The 20,986-nt window shown below is 35.4% G+C and overlaps 2 protein-coding genes across 8 annotated transcripts in view; one reads left to right on the forward strand and one right to left on the reverse strand.

Moving 5' to 3' along the window:
- The window catches only part of LOC126722453 (uncharacterized), a 74,152-nt gene that overhangs the window by 51,731 nt on the left and 1,435 nt on the right, over window positions 1-20,986 (reverse strand). The gene's annotated exons all lie outside the window — the stretch shown is intronic.
- LOC126722452 (organellar oligopeptidase A, chloroplastic/mitochondrial-like) lies at window positions 1,052-9,060 on the forward strand. Of its 7 annotated transcripts, none has more exons than XM_050425605.1 (6): window positions 1,052-1,487; window positions 5,489-5,634; window positions 5,820-5,938; window positions 7,045-7,549; window positions 8,417-8,488; window positions 8,642-9,060. In XM_050425605.1, the coding sequence occupies exons 1-4, from the start codon at window positions 1,134-1,136 to the stop codon at window positions 7,116-7,118; spliced, it is 693 nt and encodes a 230-aa protein (XP_050281562.1). In that variant the 5' UTR covers window positions 1,052-1,133; the 3' UTR covers window positions 7,119-7,549; window positions 8,417-8,488; window positions 8,642-9,060. The 7 variants fall into 7 exon arrangements, 6 of the variants coding, with proteins under 6 accessions (XP_050281562.1, XP_050281565.1, XP_050281563.1 ...); XM_050425608.1 differs by having other exon boundaries at window positions 5,820-5,937; window positions 7,049-7,549; XM_050425606.1 differs by having other exon boundaries at window positions 5,820-5,937; window positions 7,063-7,549.

The raw sequence follows: 20,986 nt of genomic DNA on the forward strand, positions 1-20,986 counted from the left end.
AGTTTTTAAACAACATTACACGTATTTTCGCACACTTTTTCACTTACACATATTTCCAAAAAATACAAACAACGTTACTAGAACAACGTTATCAAACGAGCCTGAGTTTCTATGGCATTTTGGTAAATAAACACACATTGTTGAGACCCACCGTCAAAGAGAAGTCCCACTAGGTGCAACTTTTGATGGCAGAAGCAACGACTCTCTTCATCACATTTTAGCAAGATCACTCCAACTTCATACCATCACAGATCTAAACACAAAGAACCCTCTGCCCTGTCCTCACCTCCTCACACATGCACTCATCGATCCCACCTCAGCCAACCCGCGCCGCCCCAACCTCAAAGTGTTCTTCACGGTATCGCTGCACTGTGATTCCCCACTGTCGACCTCTTTCTCAGTTTTTTCACCAATCCAAAGGTATTTTATACATTTGATTTGTTGGTAATAGGGTGGTATTTTGCATCTCTTAGACCTATTTCAACTCGTGGTGATTGATGGTTGGGTAGGGGTGTGCAAAAAACCGACGAACAGAAAAAACTGATTGAAACCAACCGAATCGTTGCCAAAATTTTGGTTTGGTTTTGGTTCGGTTTGGTTTCGATTTTTAATTTTTAAAAACCGAAAATTTCAATTCGATTTCGATTTCAGGTTTGAATACACCGAACCGACCAAAACCGAATCGAACATATTATAATATATTTTTCATAAAATATTTATTATAAAGTCTATATATATTTGCAATTTGGGCCTCCGTTAGTTTTTTTCTTTTTTTTAAAAAAAACTGGGCCTCTAGTTTGTACATTAGTTGGGGCTCCAGCCCTTTCATTTTATTTTATAACATTAGGCCCATTTGGGCTTTTTATTTTTATTTTTTTATATATATTGTGATCAGATCAGATCAAATCCGGCCTCTTCATTCTATGATTCTTTAATTTCTTTCTATTTAAACATTGTTATTTAAAAGTTAAAACCCATCAGATTAACTCATTACGATTAAACTAAGTAAATTTCTATTAAACTAATTAAACTATAAAAATAAAAGTTAGAAAACCCTACCCAGCCATACTCTTCACTCTCACTCTCACTAGTCACTATCTTTGTTCTCTGTAGAGGTTCCTTTGTTTTCTCACATGCTTCTCACCTCGGCTCCAGGATCCGCACCAGCCTCATCACCAACCAAGTCTCCATCTCCGACTTCTTCTCCACCGTCTCATCATTCTCATGCTTCCGCTCCCACCTCAAAGCCATCGACTCCCTCTTTGGCTCCAACTCCATCCGCCACTCCTCCGTCGCCTTCCTCCGCTTCGTCAACCTCGCCTCCGGCTCCTCCCCCACCGATCACCCCAACCCCCTCCAATGCGCCGACCGTTACTCCCTCTCACAGACGACAGCACACTCCACTCTCCGGTCCCTCTCTCTCACGGTCTCTACCTCTGCCGCCGCCTCCCCACGCCGGCCTCTCCACAGTCTCTCTTGTTTGGATGGTTAGAAAATTTATCAAAAAAACACATATAGACTATCACGCTGCTTCAGTGTTTTTTTTTTTTTGCTACTTGCTTGGTGCTTGGTGCTTGGTGTTTGGGTGGTGAGAAAACGTGGGAAAGCAAAGGAAATATATATATATATATAAATATATATATTTTCTTATTTTGGTATGTTTTCTGATTATATACATGATTTTGAGTTTTTTTTTTTTTTTTTTTTTTGCTTGGTGTTTGGGTGCTGAGAAAATGTGGGAAAGTAAAGAGAAATAGGTTTTTTTTTGTTTTGTTTTTGGTCTCTGATCTGTTTGGTTCTAAGAAATTGGAAGCAACCAAAAACCGACCAAACCGAATCCATTGAAATCCAGTCAGTTCGGTGTCGGTACCAAATTTGGGAAAAATTTCGGTTCGGTGGGAAAATCGCACTTCTAACCGACCGAACTGAACCGATTACACCCCTAGTAACTAGGTGTTTGCTTTTTTTTTTTTTTTTTTTTTTTTTTTTTGATGTTTGGGTTTTCTTTTCTTCGGGTTGAGGGTTTTGAGAAGTTCTTGAGGGCTTCGTGATTACTGGTGTTTGTGAATGGATTGGTGTTTTTCTTCTCCATCCTTCCTGACTCCACCGTCGGCACCATCATCTCAGTCTCAGACTTATTAATCTCCAAAATCAAGAAACAAACTTTTCAAACAGAACAATACCCACAAAAAATCTTTACAAATTTCACCGATAAAACTTAAGGGATCTATGAAAAATCAAGCCTTGGGGTTTTTGAGTAAAGAAATAAAAAAGACATTAACTTAGACAATATACTCACATGGGCTTCACTGTAGTTGACCACATTAGCTAAACACATCAGCAATATGAGAGAGAGAGAGAGAGAGTGTGATCCCATAAGCAGACATGATGGTTCTTGAAATGGGTCTCGTTGGGTTTGTGTTTTGATTAAAACAGTATATGAGAATTGCAGGAAGAGTGTGAGAGATGGGTCTTGCTATTTTTCTAGACAGGTTTTATTTATTTATTTTTTGATTTGGTGGTGTATCATAAATAAGTATGAATGGAGTTTTGAATTTGGGGTGATGAGCTGCTTTAGGTGGTGTTAAATTTGGGGTTTTCAAATGGGTTTTCCACTATTGCTGCCTCATATTTTGAGGGTTGGAAAATGGCTTTTTGACTTGTTGGAATTTTTATTGACGAGAGTTTTTGTTGTTTTTACTTCTTTGGTTGCACTTTGGCACTGTGACTATGGTGGTGGTGAAGAGTCTTAACTTAAACTTGAGGGGATATAGGACCTTCTAATTAGTTTGTGTGACTGTCACATTATGTGAAGCCACTATGCATTGTAAGGGCAAGGCTACTGTTCACAGCCTCTTGCAGTGTCAGCTTAAGGTGCGTTGATAAGAGAGGGTTTTTGTGGTTCTACAATAGGGTTGTCCACAGTTAGTCTCCACCAAAGTCTCACATTTGGGTCGGGTATGTGTATTCACATGGGTTAAATTTCTGACCTTATGATATGGAGGCCCAGCCCCATAATATTTTTATTCATTCATTTGTTATCTGATTCTCATATATATCTTTGAAATTTTAAAAAACTTTGCTCTTCCTCTTACATGATAAAACAACTTTGAATCAAAGACCTATTTTATTACATATTTACATTAACAAAAAGTCTGTAGTTTGATTATTCATTGATAACCAACTTTGAATGGATTGGTGTTTTTCTTCTTGATAATTTTCCTGATCCTTTATACATGGAGTAGCCTTTTTAGTTTGATTATTCATTGATAACCTTGATTCCTTAAAAAACTGAAGAGGATTTGCTAGTTGTAGCATTAAATACTAAACAGTGAGAGAAACTTACATGTACTAGTAGCGGTGGTTGCTAGCTTGGACTAGAGCCGGAGCCGGAGCTGGATCCTGGAATGGAGCGGAAGACCACGAACTCACAGTGATGGTCACGTGACATAACACTACTTCGATCAAAAACCCTTATTGTCCAAGTACCATCCTCTTTTTTGGGAGGTCGAGCATATGGATCCATAGAGAAGTATGCAATAAGATTACATGAAGAATCAAAGACACTGTAGAATTCAACTTGAGTGTGCCAAACCTAAAAATAACAGCCAAATATTAATGGGATATGATAGTAAATAGAGCACAACACGATGCAACAACCTTTTTTTAGTATGAGGTAACTAAAATAAAAAACCGGAGTGACATCCTTAGCTAGCTTAATATCTATTCCAAACAATGTCTTTGAAAGGTTGAAAAGACCCTTCCGAACATTTGGCTAGGAGAAATATTCGAATGCCTCTTCTTGTAGAATGCAAAATCAAGAAACACACAATATACCATGCTGGAGTTTTTAAAAGAACATAATGAAATGGAGTGGATGGATAATAAAAGAATGGAAAGGAATAGAATAAAATAGTGAACTTCCTCTAGTATGTGCTTTCAGGTTTATAAAAGAAAAAATGTATTTTACATTTACACCCTTCAAGAAGAAAGAAACAAAAGGATTGTCTTCTGCCGTTCTTCAAAGGGCTGCACAAATAGCAAAGTCTAAGGTAATCTGTGTCGAAACTTTTGGTTATTTAATAATTGTTTTGGTCTTCAAGTGTGGGGCAACTTACTTTTATCTTATTTTATGTATTTCTAATCTATTTCACTAGGGTTATATAAATACTACTGTTGATAATGGGCCTTGGATGATAACCTTGGATGCTTTAATTTTTGATGATGTTATCAACAATTTTGAAAATCGAAATTTGCGTAATGAATTGACTCGTGCTCGTTTAAGTCTTTGCCTCTGGCGGAGATCATCATAATATTCCAATAATTGACCAAATTTTAAAGCTTAGGTTTGATAAGGCTAAGCTTTAAAATTTGGTTAATTATTGGAATATTATTATGATCTCCTCTAGAGGCAAGACTTAAACGAGCACGAGTCAATTCATTACGCAAATTTCGGTTTTCAAAATTGTTGATAACATCATCAAAAATTGAAGCATCCGACGTTATCATCCAAGGCCGATTATCAACAGTAGTATTTATATAACCCTAGTGAAATAGATTAGAAACACATAAAATAAGATAAAAGTAAGTTGCCCCAAACTTGAAGACCAAAACAATTATTAAATAACCAAAAGTTTCAACACAGATTATCTTAGACTTTGCTATTTGTGCAGCCCTTTGAAAACTATCGAAGACAATCCTTTTGTTTATTTCTTCTTGAAGGGTGTAAATGTAAAATACATTTTTTCCTTTTAACTTTTTCCTTTTATAAACCTGAAAGCACACACTAGAGAAAGTTCACTATTTTATTATATTCCTTTCCATTCTTTTATTATCTTTCTTTTATTATCTATCCACTCCATTTCATTATGTTCTTTTAAAAACTCCAACATGGTATTATGTGTTTCTTGATTTTTTATTCTACGGGAAGAGGCATTCAAATATTTCTCCTAGCCAAATGTTCGAAAGGGTCTTTTCAACCTTTCAAAGACATTGTTTGGAATAGATATTAAGCTAGCTAAGGATGTTGCTCCAGTATTTTAGTTAACTCATACTTAAAAAAAGGTTGTTGCATCGTGTTGTGCTCTATTTACTATCATATCCCATTAATATATGGCTGTTATTTTTAGGTTTGGCACACTCAAGTTGAATTCTACAGTGTCTTCGATTCTTCATGTAATTGCATACTTTTTTGTGGATCCATATGCTCGACCACCCCAAAATGAGGATGGTGCTTGGATAGTAGGGGTTTTTGATTGAAGCAGTGTTGTGTCACGTGACTTGGTGTACAATCTAAAACCACCAATGGGGAATATACCATCCCTACTTACATTTGAGGAGGTTGGTAAACCCAATTACATTAGCTTTTAGTTGTGGTACAATAATTTATAATTTCTAAGATTGTAAAAATAATGGAAAATTTTGGATTGTTGGGGTTTGAAGTTTTAAATATTATTTGTTGTCAGATTCATTAATGAATTTTTGGCAGGTGGTGACTGTGTTCCATGAATTCGGTTATGCACTTCAACGTATGTTGACCAAGCAAGATGAGGGTTTAGTTTCTGGTGTACAGGGGATAGAGTGGGACGCTGCTGAATTATCTTCTCTGTTCATGGAAAAATGGTGTTATCACAAGTAAATTTGTCTTCATAGATTCTTAGCTTTGGGGAATTAAATTTCCATAAACTTTTCATTTACATTGTATATAATAGGAACTTTGATTCATAATGAGAAGAGGATTTTCCTATATAATGCTTAACTAAGCTATCGTGTTGCATACTAGCTTTTCATTGTCTAATTTTTTCTAATGGATTCTTTAGAGATACTCTCATGAGCATTGGAAAGCATTATAATACCAAGAAGAGTATCCCTGAATCACTTTGTACGGATTTGCTTAAAAATGTGGAGCTCTTCAGAGGCTTAGTCGGTCTTCACCAAGTGAGTGTATTTGGTTGGTGTTATTTTTCTCTTCCTTTTTTCTTTGGCCATGTATTTGTCCTATATCCTTTGGTACTTCTGATGTGATTTTAGTTTTGGGTTTTCATTTCAACTCATGATCCATGTTAAGTGGCATATGATGTTCCAGTTCCCATTTTGCATATCTAAACAATATACACTTTTGGTAGGTTGGGGGGAGATTGTATTGTCTTAACTGAGTGTAATTTGCATCTAAGTTTTATAGAGTTGCAGGTTAAAGCTATTAGAAATCTCTAGAATGTGCTCTTAGAGATAGAGGGCGCTGCCACATAATTTGTGAGCTTGGCATTTTTATACAAGCATGATGTCTATCAGCTTGACTATAGCGCAAGGAAGTTTTCCTTTATCACTTTGATTAATGCGTCTTTTTAATTTTATGGATTGGGGAATACCTGAAAATAGAAGCTTAACAATAAGATTGCTAGAGCGTGGATATTAACATTGATTCTATATTTGTGTATTTCATGAAAGACGGGAAGCCAAATAATTATTTATTTTTAAGGGTCTGGTGGTGTTTCAAGGTGCTCTATTGTTGTGATCACCTCCTTTTCTGTCTTTGATTGTAAGATACCAAGTGAACCTTTTTTTAGTAGGATACAAATGAACCTAGTGAGGTTTGAATCCATGATCTGAACCTCTCTATCTCATTCTTATAGGAAAAGTATGATTTGAGCTAGAGCTCATTGCCAGTGTCATAAGACTAATTGGGAAATTGCTTATTTGTGCTTTTGGTAGGCTTAGGGATAATTGGATTTGTGTTTATATCCGTAGGTTGATTATACCCACAAAGGTGGATACAATTTGTCTGAGTGGAAATATTTAAAGTTGGACTCCATCCCTTATTTTGATTATTGTCATATTTCTTTTCTTTCCTGACATTTTCTTTCCCAAAATTTTCTACTTTGAACAAGACTGAGATTATTGTTTGTCTTGATTTTAATGTTGCATTTTTGTGATGGTCACAATTATAAACCTGTGTTACTCGGTTATGGGATTATGGAAACAATAAATTGAAATTTCTATGATGTTTGTATGTATGACTGACTTTGTAAATTTCTTTGCATTTATTAAGAATGGGGATTTTAGATTTGCAGTTGCATGCAATGTACATTCCTGATGGGCCAAAAACTGCCCTTGATTAAGTAAGAGTGTTTATGAAATCACATCCGTGTACCCTATGCTACAAGAAGATAGGTATCTTTGTAGCATCTCTCATATATTTACAGGTTTGTTTTCCCTCTCAAATTGACTTCTTTCTAAAATCATTTTTATTTCTTCAACTCCAGCCTAACCTATTGATAGTTTCCTTTTTCATGAATATTAGATGAATATGCAGCTGGATATTATGGCTGCCAAGTTTTTTTTTATTCCTATATTATTCATAATTGTCTGTTGCATTCTATATGATTCTTTCGTGAATTGTGGGCAAGTTTTCTATTGTTGTTTGTATACCCTTTGTACTTTATTCCTCTTAAATTTACTTTGACACCATATTTCTGCATTTGGCAGTGGTCTGAGATGATGGCAGTAGACGGTCTCTGCATTTGAGGCTGCTGGACTGAATGACAAGGAGGTAAGTCCAAACGAGCTATCTAGAAAGATGCCATAGTCTTGCCACTTGCCATAGAATATGGTTTCTAAATAGAGCACATCATCTCCATATTGCACCTGATTGATCTTTATATTTGTAGTGTCTTGTTTAAAAGATGACGCATTGGGTAACCTCATTGAAGATTTAGTCACAATGTCCGTTGCATTGCATTTTTGGATGCATAAATTTGTCACCTACTGCGGTTCATCTCCATTTTTAGCTAAGTTATATAATAAAGAGATATTAAGTTATGATAAATAGCAAAAAATCATTGCAATAGCCTTGTTGCCCAATTGGTTTGCATCTCGTTGTTTTCAACGGAAACATTCAGGATTCAAATCCCCCTACCCCCAACTATCGAATTATCCAAAAAAATAATAACAAAGATTTATGGATTGTAGACCATGGCGATAGGGAGGCTGTCTATCTATGGAACATGGGTTATCCACTAAGGACTTGTAGTAAACAATTAAAAAAAAAAAAAAAAGGAAAAGAAAAAGGACTTGAGAGTTTAGACAAACATCCCAAATTAAAGTGTCATTTTAGGGTCATCAACATTTTGCATACAAATGTTCTTACACTTCAGTTTTGGTGCGTTATATGTTGACGTAAATCTAGAGACTAAAAACTGCCCCAAAGGTTTTTGAAGGCTTGTTAATTTGGTGCCTCTTTCATGGGTTTTCTTTTTACTGTTAGTAGTCAGAGCTCCATAACATTTTGAAAAGGCTGCTTATCTCTTGCTACATTATATATATATATATATATACACATATGTATTGATGAGAAATTACTACATTTTATATTGGGAGTGATTTTTATGCCTTGCAACATGATGAGATTGTGAAACAGGCTATGAAAGAAATGGGGCACAAATTCCGAGAGACGATCCTTGCTCTTGGAGGTGGCAATGCGGCAAAAGAGGTTAAAACATAACTTCTTTTTTTGGTTTTCTATTGGAATAAGAATTGGATGGCTTTATCATAATTAGTTGCGGTTTTGCTTGGTGACTCTTGGGAATCTTTTTTTTCTAGATTTCTCTTATTTGATGTTCATAATGACATATGTTGCATCCAGGTATTAAAAAATTCAAGGGAAAAGAACATTCATCAAAGGAACTGTTGAAGCAAATTAGAAAATCTTTACCAGAGGAACTGCTCAAGCTGTCCTCCTCAGAGTCTTCACGGGAACAGAAACGGAGGAAGAAGTCTTCATGTGAACAGAAACGGAGGAAGAAGTCGTAATTAGCTTTTTGAAAACTTTTGATTTTAAAGATGAAAGCCCTTCCTTTTTGTTTTCTTGTTTCTCATTTAACTTTTTTTTCCCGTATTGAAGGTAGTATATGGAAAGTAAAACTATCCCAATTTTTTAAGGATATGGGATTTCCGAAGATAAGGGTCTTGTAATTTATTGTACCCCAATTAGTTTAGACTTTCTGACACAATATCAAAACATTTTATATATTGTCGAGTATGGTCATGCGTGCTTTTTACCAAGTGGGGCGTTAAAGTGGTTGAATTTGTGTGGAATTCCTAAGGTTTGCGTGCCACAGGATGTAGTTGTTACTTGTTATGGTTTGTCCAGGTAAAAATCCCATCCACCATGGATGGGTAGCCATGCTATCTTTGAATTGAAAGTTTGGTATGCTAATCTTTGAGTTGATAATTTGATTGAATTGCATAGTGTACAGCCCGTCGCAAGGAAGGCCCTCACCCTTGGGCTTAAAGGATTAACTCCACTCATGGTGGGTAGCCAATCTTTGATAACCAATATATATATGTGTGTATATATATATAGTTATACATTTTTAAAACTATTGGATTTAAGTAGATCTAATGGTAAAAAAAAAAAAGACTCGTTAATGCTAATATTCTAGTTGAACTCATTTATTATTCTTTATTTAATACATTCCAGACTTATTTTTAAATCCAAAAAATTTATAACACAACTATTGCATTTAGTGTCTATATGTCTAGACAAAAATGTATATATACACACTACTATTTAATGAGTTCTTTTGTTGGGATTCTTATTTTTGAACACTCAAAATATTCCACATTCTACTCACTAATAAGTTTTAAACTAAGAAGGATAAAAATGTAAAATAAAATCCCAAACCTTTAACCATCCATTAACCCCACGTTTGTTGTAGCAAAAAACCTAGATTCAGGCCTATATAGGATTCGTTTATTTTGCTAAAATTGAAATTTTTTTGTTGTAAGTACAATAAAGGTAAAAGTTAGCTAAAATAGTACAGTGAAATTCATGAATAGTACTAAAAGTGCAGTGGGGCTTTTTTTTTTTTGGTTAGAAACATACTTCATTAAAAAACTAAACAAAACCAACAGAAACAGAGCATGCTCTGTTTACAAATAATCCAGCAGAGTCCTCATCTACAATGTTTCTAATGTCCACATGCGGACAATCAAAGGAAATAAAATCATGCTCCTGGTCAGTGCTCATTCTCGCTAGCATATCCGCACATCGGTTGGCTTGGCGATAACAATGCCTAACTTGAATTTGACGAAATCGACGCATCAGCAGTCTGCAGTCATCCAAAATGGGTGAGATAACATTATTGTTATAGTTTGGGTTGAGAAAGCAATCCACAACAGCTTTAGCATCAAGTTCCACTACAAGAAAAGGAGCATTTAAGTCACTACATAAAATAAGCCCCTCCCTAAGCCCCCATAATTCAGCTACAAAGCTGGTGGATATTCCTATCCGCTTTGAAAATCCAGCAAGCCATTTGCCATTCTCATCCCTCACCACTCCACCACAACCCGCCAGACTTGGATTTTCCTTTGTAGCCCCATCCGTGTTGAGTTTAACCCATCCTTCTGGCGGTCTCTCCCATCTAACCCTTTTTATGATAGTGTGTCAAGCCTCTAGGGGATGAAGCGCAAAACACAAACTCCACCACTTGATTCACTATCTCCATGGCCAGCTTCGGGTTTGGATTCTTTCTATCAAAGACACAACCATTCCTTCCCTTCCATATGTTCCAAACAGCAAAGGAGAAAACTGTTTTCCATGGAATGTGTGCACCAGCATGATTGTCCCTTGACTTCGCATTATTGTTCAACCACTCCTGCAAATTTGGCAACCAAAATTCATGGTTTGAAGACTGCACTCCCAGCTGCCTCCAAACATTCTTAGCCCAAGCACAATCCCTTAAAGCATGTAAAATTGTTTCAGCTTCTTGATGACAAATGGGGCAGCAACCATCATTAATCACTCCCCTTCGCAAAAGGCAAGTCTTCACCCCGATGCTCTCATGAGCACACTGCCATAAGAAGGTTTTGATCTGTGACAATGTCATCAACTTCCAGTGGGGCTTATGAATAGTAAAATAAGCTGGTTTTTTAATTTGAAGCACACGCATACTCAATTTTGTTTCTCCATCCTCCCCCTCCTCCTTTTAGGCAAAAGCAAAAAGAAGGTGGGATGGTTATCTCAATCTATGCCAATTTGATTGCTCCTTTTCCAGGTTCTTACATTTTCCACTGTTTCTTATCTTACTAATAATTACCACTTCTTTACTCTTTCATATTTCAGGAGCTAAACAATGCAAATGCACAGGCCAATCTGTGGTAAATAAAATCTATTTTTGATTTTTCCTTCAAATTCTAAGTTTAATTAAATGCTAATTGAATTTTGATTTTGGGTAGAGAGTTGTTCCTTTACGGATATTAGCTTTAGGAAAAAAGCATTTCCCTAGAAATGCAAGGTATTTACATATATGTCCACTCCTTTCAGGTGGAATTTTTTTCCTATGACGGAGCTATATTAGCAGCATATCCAAGATACTGATACTATTTGGTCACCCATGAAACCCATCCAATAATTCTTAAAAATATCATATATTTGGGCAGGAAAATAATTTTGAAGAAATAAGTCATATTTGATGGTCCCCAGATACTTGTTTACATGCATTAACACATCTTGAACCTCAAAGTAGTGCAGTCACATGCGAGCTAGGCACTCGCCTAGATGATCAGGCAAGGTGAGGTGCTACTAAAGCACCATTGAAGCCTAAGAGGTGCCTTTAGTAAAGTGCTTGCCTTAGAGCCTAGTTGAGCACCTTAAATAAGTCTGTAAGGTGCTTGAGGTGAGAGCCTCACGAAAATTCAGCAGAAAAAAAAAAAAAAAATAAAAAGGCAATTTTGTAATTTGGCAAAAAATGTTAGTCCTATTCTTGAAATAATTCAAGTAAGGGGTTACTCTCGCTCTTGCTTTTTTCTCTCACCTCTCTTTCTCCACATAGAAATATTGTCTTTCGGAGGGTTGTGCCTCACTGTGTTATGTGGTACCTTTGGCAAGAACGGAATGTGAGGTGCTTTGAGGGAAATGAAAGGTCTATATTTGAGATTAAATCCCTCCTTCATTCTTTGCTGGATTGGAGTACTGCTTAAATTTCTCATCCTTGTTCTAATTTATTTGATTTAATTTTTGTAATTTGCGAGTTTGATGTACTGCTACTCAAGAACACCTCTAGTGTACCTGGGTATTCTCTTTTTTGATTGATGAACTTTTGTTACTTATAAATAATAATAATAATAATAATAATGCTAAGAGTAGTGTTAATATCAATGACATACACATTTGGTCCAATTAGCTTTAGCACCTTAAATGGTCCAGCACTGCAAGCTTGCAATTTCCTAACTATTCCTAAAGGAAACTGCTCAGGCTTAATTATGAACCATAACATAATCTGATATTTTAAACTCTAAATGTCGATGATGAGAATCAACCTAAATTTTATATTGTCTATTACTTGCTTGAATACATTTGTTGATGTCATGATGCAAGTCATGGACATGCCATCCAAAAGCTTTGGTTGACTCAGACAATCAAACACGAGGGGACGTGGGGATGAGACCAAAAGGTTTCCTAGCCTTCTAACCATGCACAACCTCAAACGAACTCATACCTATGATTCTATTGATAGAGCATTGCATGCAAATCAAGCCGTAGGGAGAATAGAATACAAGTTCATAGCATGTTCACCTACAAGACACCTTAAAATGTTCCCAAGGTTCTTATTAACAACTTCAGTCTGGCCATATGTTGCAAGATAGTAAGCCGTAAAGAATTTCAACTTTTTTCTTTCTATGGGCCAAATAGTTTCTAAAAATAATTCATTAACCCGATGTCTCTATCAGACACTATGTTTTTGGGGAGGCCATATAGTTTGACAATTTCGTCGAAATAAAGTTTGGCAACCTTGGAGGCATTAGAGGTCTCAGAATAGGGAATTATTGGGCCATTTTGGATAACCTATCCATAGTCACAAGAGCAAAGTCATGCTTCGTAAGGGTGCAAGAGAGACCTAGCACAAAATCCATGCTTACATCCTACCTAGGGCAATCTAGCACCAGTAAAGGGGTGTAAAGGCCAACATTTTACTTAGAGTGTTTGGCCAATTGACATTGGCAACTCTAGCCAATTATCTTGGTGACATCTCACTTAAGGCTTGGTTAATAGAATTGTGCTCTAGCTCCTCAATGGTCTTATTGCACCCAAATATCCTTGCAAGCCCATCCATGTGCACTTCCCTCACTAGGAAATCTCTCACCTATGTGCACAAAATACAGAGCTTGTTGGCCTTTATTAAATAGCCGTCATCATAGTGATAGCTCAATCACATTGAATCCATCAAGCCCTTCTCCAACTTCTCAATCCAAGCCACACAAGTCTCTTGAATTCCCTATTCCATGGCCCAAGCCCATCCCCAACTCCTCCTTAGCCGAACTGCCTTATCCATTGTCAAAACTTCATACACATTTACAATTCAAATCTAATCCCTTTGGTTTCTAATGTCGAGAAAACAATATCATTGCTTAGAAATGTGAAGAGACTGGTAATCTTATTTGGAAAAGGTGCGGCATTTTTAACTAGATGACTTCTTAGCAAATGGGGATTGACAATGATAAAGATTAGTTGCAACTTAGGGAAAGTGAGATTGAAAAAAAAAAAAAAAAAAAAATTATAGGCTTAACAGGCAATCATTGTTAAGTCTTTAAAAAAGAATCATGTGATTCTAACCTATCAAATAAAAAATCATGTGATTCTCATAAGACCCAATGGCAAGTGGCTTATCTTAAAAAATGCCAGCTAGTAATTTGGTGGAAAAATCTTGCCTCATAAAACTAACCATAACTTGCAAAATAGAAACCCAAGTTAAAAATTGTTTTAAGCCTAGAATTCTTATAACTATATCTTTAAAATCATACGAATCTTGCTTCAATCGGACTTCGATAAACTACTTCTAGTCCCAAAAGTTTAACCAAATAAGAAATAAGTGAATTTAGTCACATAATCATTATTCTAATACAATCCCTAATGTACAGACCCAATTTCTCCCTCAATAAGTGAGTACCCATGGAATTTTTAATTTTTAAAGGGGATGTGGAGCCTTAATAAATGATAAACTATCACCAGTCCCCAAAACTTAAACTATTAGGAAAGAGGTAAATTAAATCATTTAACCATTATTCTAACGAACTTCACACATTTTCCCATAAAAATAAAATAAATCTTGGATAAAAAAATTGCGAAGCAGTGACAAATTAATCTTCCATCACCACATCATAAATATTAGATGTTACAACGACACAAGAAGGAGATTCATCTAGAGATCAGTTTGTAATAGGACAGAACAAAATCTTGATTTCGTGATCCAACTGTTATAAACTCAATCTGACCTTGCATCCAAGATCGTATGGCATGCATATAGGGAGAGGCACACACAAATTGCAAACCGGGCATTGTAAGTTGTTAAGAACTGCTATAAGACCAACAAAACAATAGCCTTGACAACAATCACCATTTTTTTTTTGGATATGTAATTGACAACAATCCCCATGATTGAAATCAGGGATAAAAACCAATATATCAAGCCAATAATACAATGACATTATCATGGAATGTTTGATACTTGAACATATAAAACATCTAGCTATTCCTTTATTTGTAACTAGTTTTTTATTGGTAAGCTACACATGCACCCAATATATATATATTTTGTAACTAACTTCAGATATCAACTTATCATTAGAAAAATTTATTTGACCATGTGGATTATCAAAACAGGGTTCTCAGTTCCAATTATGGGTTCAAAATCCAAAACAATCAATCTAATACCTATTAGTATCAGGCCTGTCATTGCTTCTTAATTGGTCTTATTCTATATATTTACAAGTATCTCTAACAAATTAAAATTTTAAGCCCTCTCTATTGCATTTCTCGAATGAATCCAAAATGTTATTTTTTACTAGGGGAACAAACAATGCAGAGAAATTAAATTTAAAAACTTTAATTTATTTCTCTTGGATGGAGGAATTCAAAATTTAATTTGGTTAGATTACCAGGAGAGTTGGAATAGAGCTATTGTTTGACTTGAGTTAATATTTATAGAAAGAGGCTTACTTACAGTAGTATGCGAGTAATATTTGAGTAACAGAGCACAAATTCTAGAAAGAACAGAAATTCTAGAAAGAACAAAAGTTTCATTTCTGATGTATGTTAATTTTGTATTTCTTCAACAACTCAACATACTCAAAAACTTAGTAAGCCTAGGAACTCCTTACTAAATCACCCCATTTGGTATGTGATGAGTGTGTGTATATCTATAACTGCCATATTAAAAAGCAACTTAAACACGTAATTGCAATAAAATAAGATAGGTTTGAGAAAAACCTGTCTCCAAGATGGTATGAGCAGCATGAAATGGAATCCTACCAATAAGATCAGTCCTGGGGAACATCATCCATGTCCACTCATTAGAGTCATGGTAGCCACAGGTGGTACATACCTCCACCAAGGGCCTAGATTCGGGACCCCCAATATCTCTCATTATTGACTCAAAAGGAGATGGAACGCTAGTTTTTGTAGTCCGAGCCCTCTTCCTCAATGCAGTAAGTGCCTCCCTATTCCCATTCCTCACTCTATCATTTTCAACTAGCTACATTTGCATCAAAGGAATCAGTAACCCTTCATGTCCTCACAAAGAAAGTAAGATTTATCCATCACACATACACACGCACAAAAAAGAAAGAAAGAAAAAAATAAATAAAAAGCTATATTACCTCCTTTAAAGTAAAAAGAAGAAATAATTTATTTATTTATTTATTTTTTTAAGGTGTTGAAGACATTGAGTTAATGTTAATGTAAAATGGTCAAGAGGCCTATTATATTGTAAGCCCATGTAGGGCTAACCTTAGCTCTTATACATTCCCTACTATGGTTCATTGTAATCAACACTTGAAAATACAGTAAAGATGTAGTTGCCATGGCTTTATCCTGTGGATGTAGGCCGTTGGCCAAACCACGTAATCCCTTGTGTTTTCTCTTTGTTTTGGTACCACTTCTCTATATTATTTTATTCTTGTCTTTAACAATAGGTAATAATAATTTATTAAAAAGAGGCTACTTCATGTAAAATGAACACGAAGAGCCTAAAGAATTACAAGAAATGAAAAAATTATCTACAAAAGGCAGTGTATCTAAAAACACAACAATAGAATCCCTTTTCGTAAAACCCCATGCCTTGAGACCAACCAAATAAGGAACTAGAAAAAATACAAGCAACTTATTTCTTGTGTGCTTCTCATCCTTGAATGTATGCCTATTGCGTTCTCTCCATATAGTCCACATCAAACTCAAAGGAACCATTTTCCATATGTCTAATGAATGTTTACCACCCATTTTCTCCAACCAAACAATAAATCAATTACCTTCTCTGCTAAACCCTATGCATCCCAAAAGATCGGAAAACAAAACTCCACAAGTCATAGCCCACCTTGCAACCAATTTTTCTCTCCAAATCTCATCTATTTTGAAGAGAAATTTTTTGTTTACTTCCAAGGAAGAATTTTGAATTATTTTCTTCTCTAATTCCTTTCCTTTCCCTTCCCCTTTCTTTAGGTAAACGTAATTTTAATCAAAGGGGGAAAAAAACAACCAAACAACAACAACAACAATTTAAATTTTTTCTTCAAGTAAATAAAAAAATAGGGTTATTAACTCAACCGAGCCAAACAACTTGTATTGGACTTAGTTGAGCTTTGCAATTTTGTTTCTCAGTTCCCTAATAACAACAAAAATTTATCAGTTTGTGTTCTTAAGCATTAATGTTTCAATTTTGAGTTCTAAATTACAGACTTGTCTTAAAATAGTGAATAGAAATTGTCCTCAAGCTTTAAATGTCAAATGTCTTTGTATTTTCCCACACTTTCTTAGCAACATAACAAAATGTTCCAAAACAAAGCAGTGAGTTTGAGAAAAATACCTAATGGTGAGCTAAAAGAAGATGCTCCGCTTCAGTTTCAAGCTCAATTAAGCCCTCTTGGAATTGCTTCATAGTCTCATCCATTTTTAAGTTCTAAAAAGAGAAACACACACATACAAAGAATAGACAACAAAAAATTAAAAAAGAAAAAGAAAAATGAGAAACAAAAAGACATAATTTTTATTAGGGTTTTTTAGTTTTACTCAAAAAAGAAAAAGAAAAAAAATTGCAATTAGATGTAATTAGAACCTTGAATGCCTAATCATCAACCATAATAATTAATACATGCTTTGGTTTAGTGAAGCTAAAATTTGAGCTCAGGGCTTGTCAAAATATAGAGAGTAAAATAAATAACTTCTTGTATTCTATGTTGCATGGACAGGCCTATTTTGGCCAAGTACCCGTGTCCAACACGGTACTGGTAAGACACTTCCCAAATCCGTACCCAACACGAACCATAATTTTTTTTTAAAAAAATTTGGGTACAACCTGGACACGGTCGCGACACGATTGCAACATGCCGGTATGTCCCAGACATGGCAAATCTTAAAAAAAAAAAAAAAAAGAAAGCAAGATTTTGACAACTGGACAAACCACTCATCGTTGATCCTGGTTTAAGCATAACAATCAACTAAAAGCCCTACAAGACATCTGCCTCTCAGTTCTTCCTTCTCTTGCACCAAAGCCCCTCAGCGCCTCTCTTTGCTTTGTTCTTGCCTTGTTGATGTTGAGCGAGCCATTCCACCATAGATCGGCGACAAAAGAACCCCCGCCAGCGACCCTTAAGCTCCCTCTCTCCCCCTCTGTCATAGAACAAAGTTTCTCTTGCCTTCAGGTTTCAAGAGGTAATTTGCAAGCTAGCATAATTTTGGGAGAGAATGTCATTAGTTAGCAAGGTTTTGACACTATTTAGGAAACTAGTATCTCGAATCTGTGAAGCTCGAGTTTGGTGACAAAATCGAGCCTTAAGGACTCAAGTTCTAGTGCTAAGGTGGAATAATTCATCCACGTGGAACTCGAGTTTCTCAAACTCGAGTTCTATAGAAGTATCTGAAGAATGAAGATGAAGATGAAGATGATCTGAAGAACTGATCTGGAAAACACATGAAGATTCGAAGATGATCTAAAGAATCGATCTGGAAAAAGCATGAGGATGAAGACGATTTGAAGAACTGAAGAACTAGATCCGAAGGAAGAAGAAGAACGATCTAAAGAAGATCTGAAGAACCGATCTAGAAAATGCATGAAGATGAAGACAATTTGAAGAACCGAAGAACCAAATCTGAAGGAAGAAGAAGAAGGATCTGGAAAACTCGAGATGCTATTTTTCCATATTGTTTTGCAAACATCACCACTAACAAAATTGTTAAAAATTTAAGGCCAAATGGAAAAAAAATTCCAGGTTTCGATTTCTCTCTCTCTTTTAGCCTTTCTTTCTTAGCCAAAATAGGAAATTAATCCTGATTTTCAAACATTATAATTAGTAGGCCATCTTTTCAAACTATATATTTTACTAGCATCTCGAGACTAAGAGGCTCGATTTTGGACTATAAATCGAGTCTTTAAGGGTCAGTTTTCATGTTTTGATCGGGTTTGAGTTGGGACTTTTTCCACGTGACGTTCACCTGTAAATTGAGTCTTTAAAACTAGATTTACATCTATAACATTTATAGTACAAATATTTTTAAGTGTTTGGAGACCCAGACCCAGTTCTTCTCCCACTCTTCTTTCTTAAATTTCCAAAGTCCCAAAAAACCCAAGAACAAAATCAAATCAAACTGACCCAGGCCAGCGCGACCAGGCCAGTGCAACCTAGGCCACATAACCTGGCCTCGTGACCCAGGCCGCGCAGCCTAGGTCGACGAGCTCGGACCACGGGCGGCGCTGGGCAAGGTTGTTGCGGACCGATTCGGTTATTTTGTTGAGGAAGTTGCGAAAAGCTAGGGTGGCGATTGGTGGTGGTGGCGGTAGTGTTTGAGATTGGGAGAATTGGGTGAGATGTGGTGGAGGACATGGTTGTTGACTTTGTGTTTGTTTGTTGGACCTAAGAATTTGGGAATTGGAAAACAAAGAAAAAGAGAGGAAGAGAAGGTGTGTGTGCTTATAAAACATTATACTTGTTTTTTAGAGGGTGCTTATAAATCAAGTTTTAGAGACTCGATTTCTAGGTGGTCGCCATGTGGAAAAAATGCTACGTCAAACATGATCAACCCATGAAAATCGAGTCTTTGAGACTCGATTTATAGGCCCTAAATCAAGTCTCTTAGACTCGAGATGCTAGTAAAAAATATAGTTTGAAAACAGTGCCTACTAATTATATTGTTTTGCAAACAGGGTTAATTTCCCATTTTGACCATCTTTCTCAGTTCTTTTCTCTTCTTTTTATGGTTGGGTTTTATCATTTTCGCAATTTTGCCTTAAACTTTTTTTTTTTGGTTTATAAGTAATAAGTTTTATTGATATCAAAAAGGGTCAAGTACGTAGGAAGTGTACAAGGGGTCAACAAATCAAGTACAATTTCTTACGCATTTTCTTTTATTGGTTTTACTGCTTTAGCCTTCTACATTTTCTATTATAGGTTTAGTAATTTAACTATTTGTTTTGTTGACATTGTTGTTTAGTAATTGACTATTTCTAATTTTATGGATTTTTCTATATGGGTTTAGTAAATTTGTTTTGTTGTTTTGTATTTGCTATTTTATGAGTGATATTGTACTTCTTTGCTGTTCTTAGTTAATTTAAATTCTAAAATAAATATAAATTACATCTAAAATTTTTTTTTTAAAAAAATACCTAAATATAAATATTAATTAATTAAGTAATCGTCGTACCCTAGACGTGTCGTACCCTTGTTTTTAAAAAATTGCCGTACATCGTATCCATGTCGTTGTCCGTGCAGCCTAGCTTATATTATCAATGTGTGTAAATTACATCAAAGCACTCTTATATAGCCTAAGAAAATATCACTAACAAACTAACTAATTCGGTAATTCCTAACTAATTAAAAAAATCACATGTGGAAAATATGAAAAATGTGTAGACTAAAATAGAATGTACAAAATACAAAGACAAATCCACAATACAAATTCTAATAGGCCCCCTCAAGAGTCAAGATCGAGTGTACACACATGAACCTAGATGAAGAAGAAGAAATCCTGCATAGCAGAGTAAAAGGCTCAATGTGAGCTCCAAGATGCCATGATCAAGTGTAACGGGAAGGTGCCAGTGAGGCGCCACTGATTGAAGAACTCCTCCAAGCCCTAGATCGAATATCAACCATTGGTTGAAGATGGAGAATATGATAACGGTCTAGTAGAGACTCGAGTGAAGGAGATTCCACAATAAATGTACAGAAAATACAAAGACTATTATACAATACAATTTCTAATAGGGCCTTCCCTTGCAATGCCGAGAACAGAGGAGACGAGACCTTTTGCTTTTGTTCCTTCATAGTTCATATCAATGAGCAAGGTAAAGTTTTCTCTCTAATCTTGTGTTTGGTTGCCGCCAAGAAAAGATGGCGATTTCTTTTATTCTTTTTTTTTTTCCCTTTTAAATTCATTATTTTGGATTTTTTTTTTAAAATTTATTCTAAAATGGACCTTTTCATTAGTAAGATCAAAATGAAATTTTTTGAAAAACAAGTACCAAATTGAATGCATTAAAAACATAAAGACCAGATTGAAAAATACCCCCCCCCCCCTCCCCCTGCCCCACAAAATATAGGAACTTAATATTATATTATATATACTTCAATCAACCTTCATATTTAAGAGCTTGTTTATAAATATGTTATTATGTTTAAGTTTGGCTTGTTTCTAAATCAAACCTAAAGATAGGCTTGAACTTGTTTACAAATCCATTTTTTTAATGAAAATGCTTTATATTGAAATAAACAAAGCTTAAAAAGGATGAAACTTGTATGGATAAATGTATAATATCTCTAAATTGTTCTCTAGCTAAGGATAATTTATGAACAATTATATTCCCTAAAATTTCAGTCATCGGTAACAATTGTATATAATGTAATAGTCGCTAACATGTGCGATACATGGTATATTTAAATAAATATTAAAGAGGAAGAATATTTGGAGGTGACAAAATCAGATTGTATGGACGGACTGCTAAGC

This window comes from Quercus robur, chromosome 4 (genome assembly GCF_932294415.1).
Source record: "Quercus robur chromosome 4, dhQueRobu3.1, whole genome shotgun sequence".
In the NCBI taxonomy this organism is placed as follows: Eukaryota; Viridiplantae; Streptophyta; class Magnoliopsida; order Fagales; family Fagaceae; genus Quercus; species Quercus robur.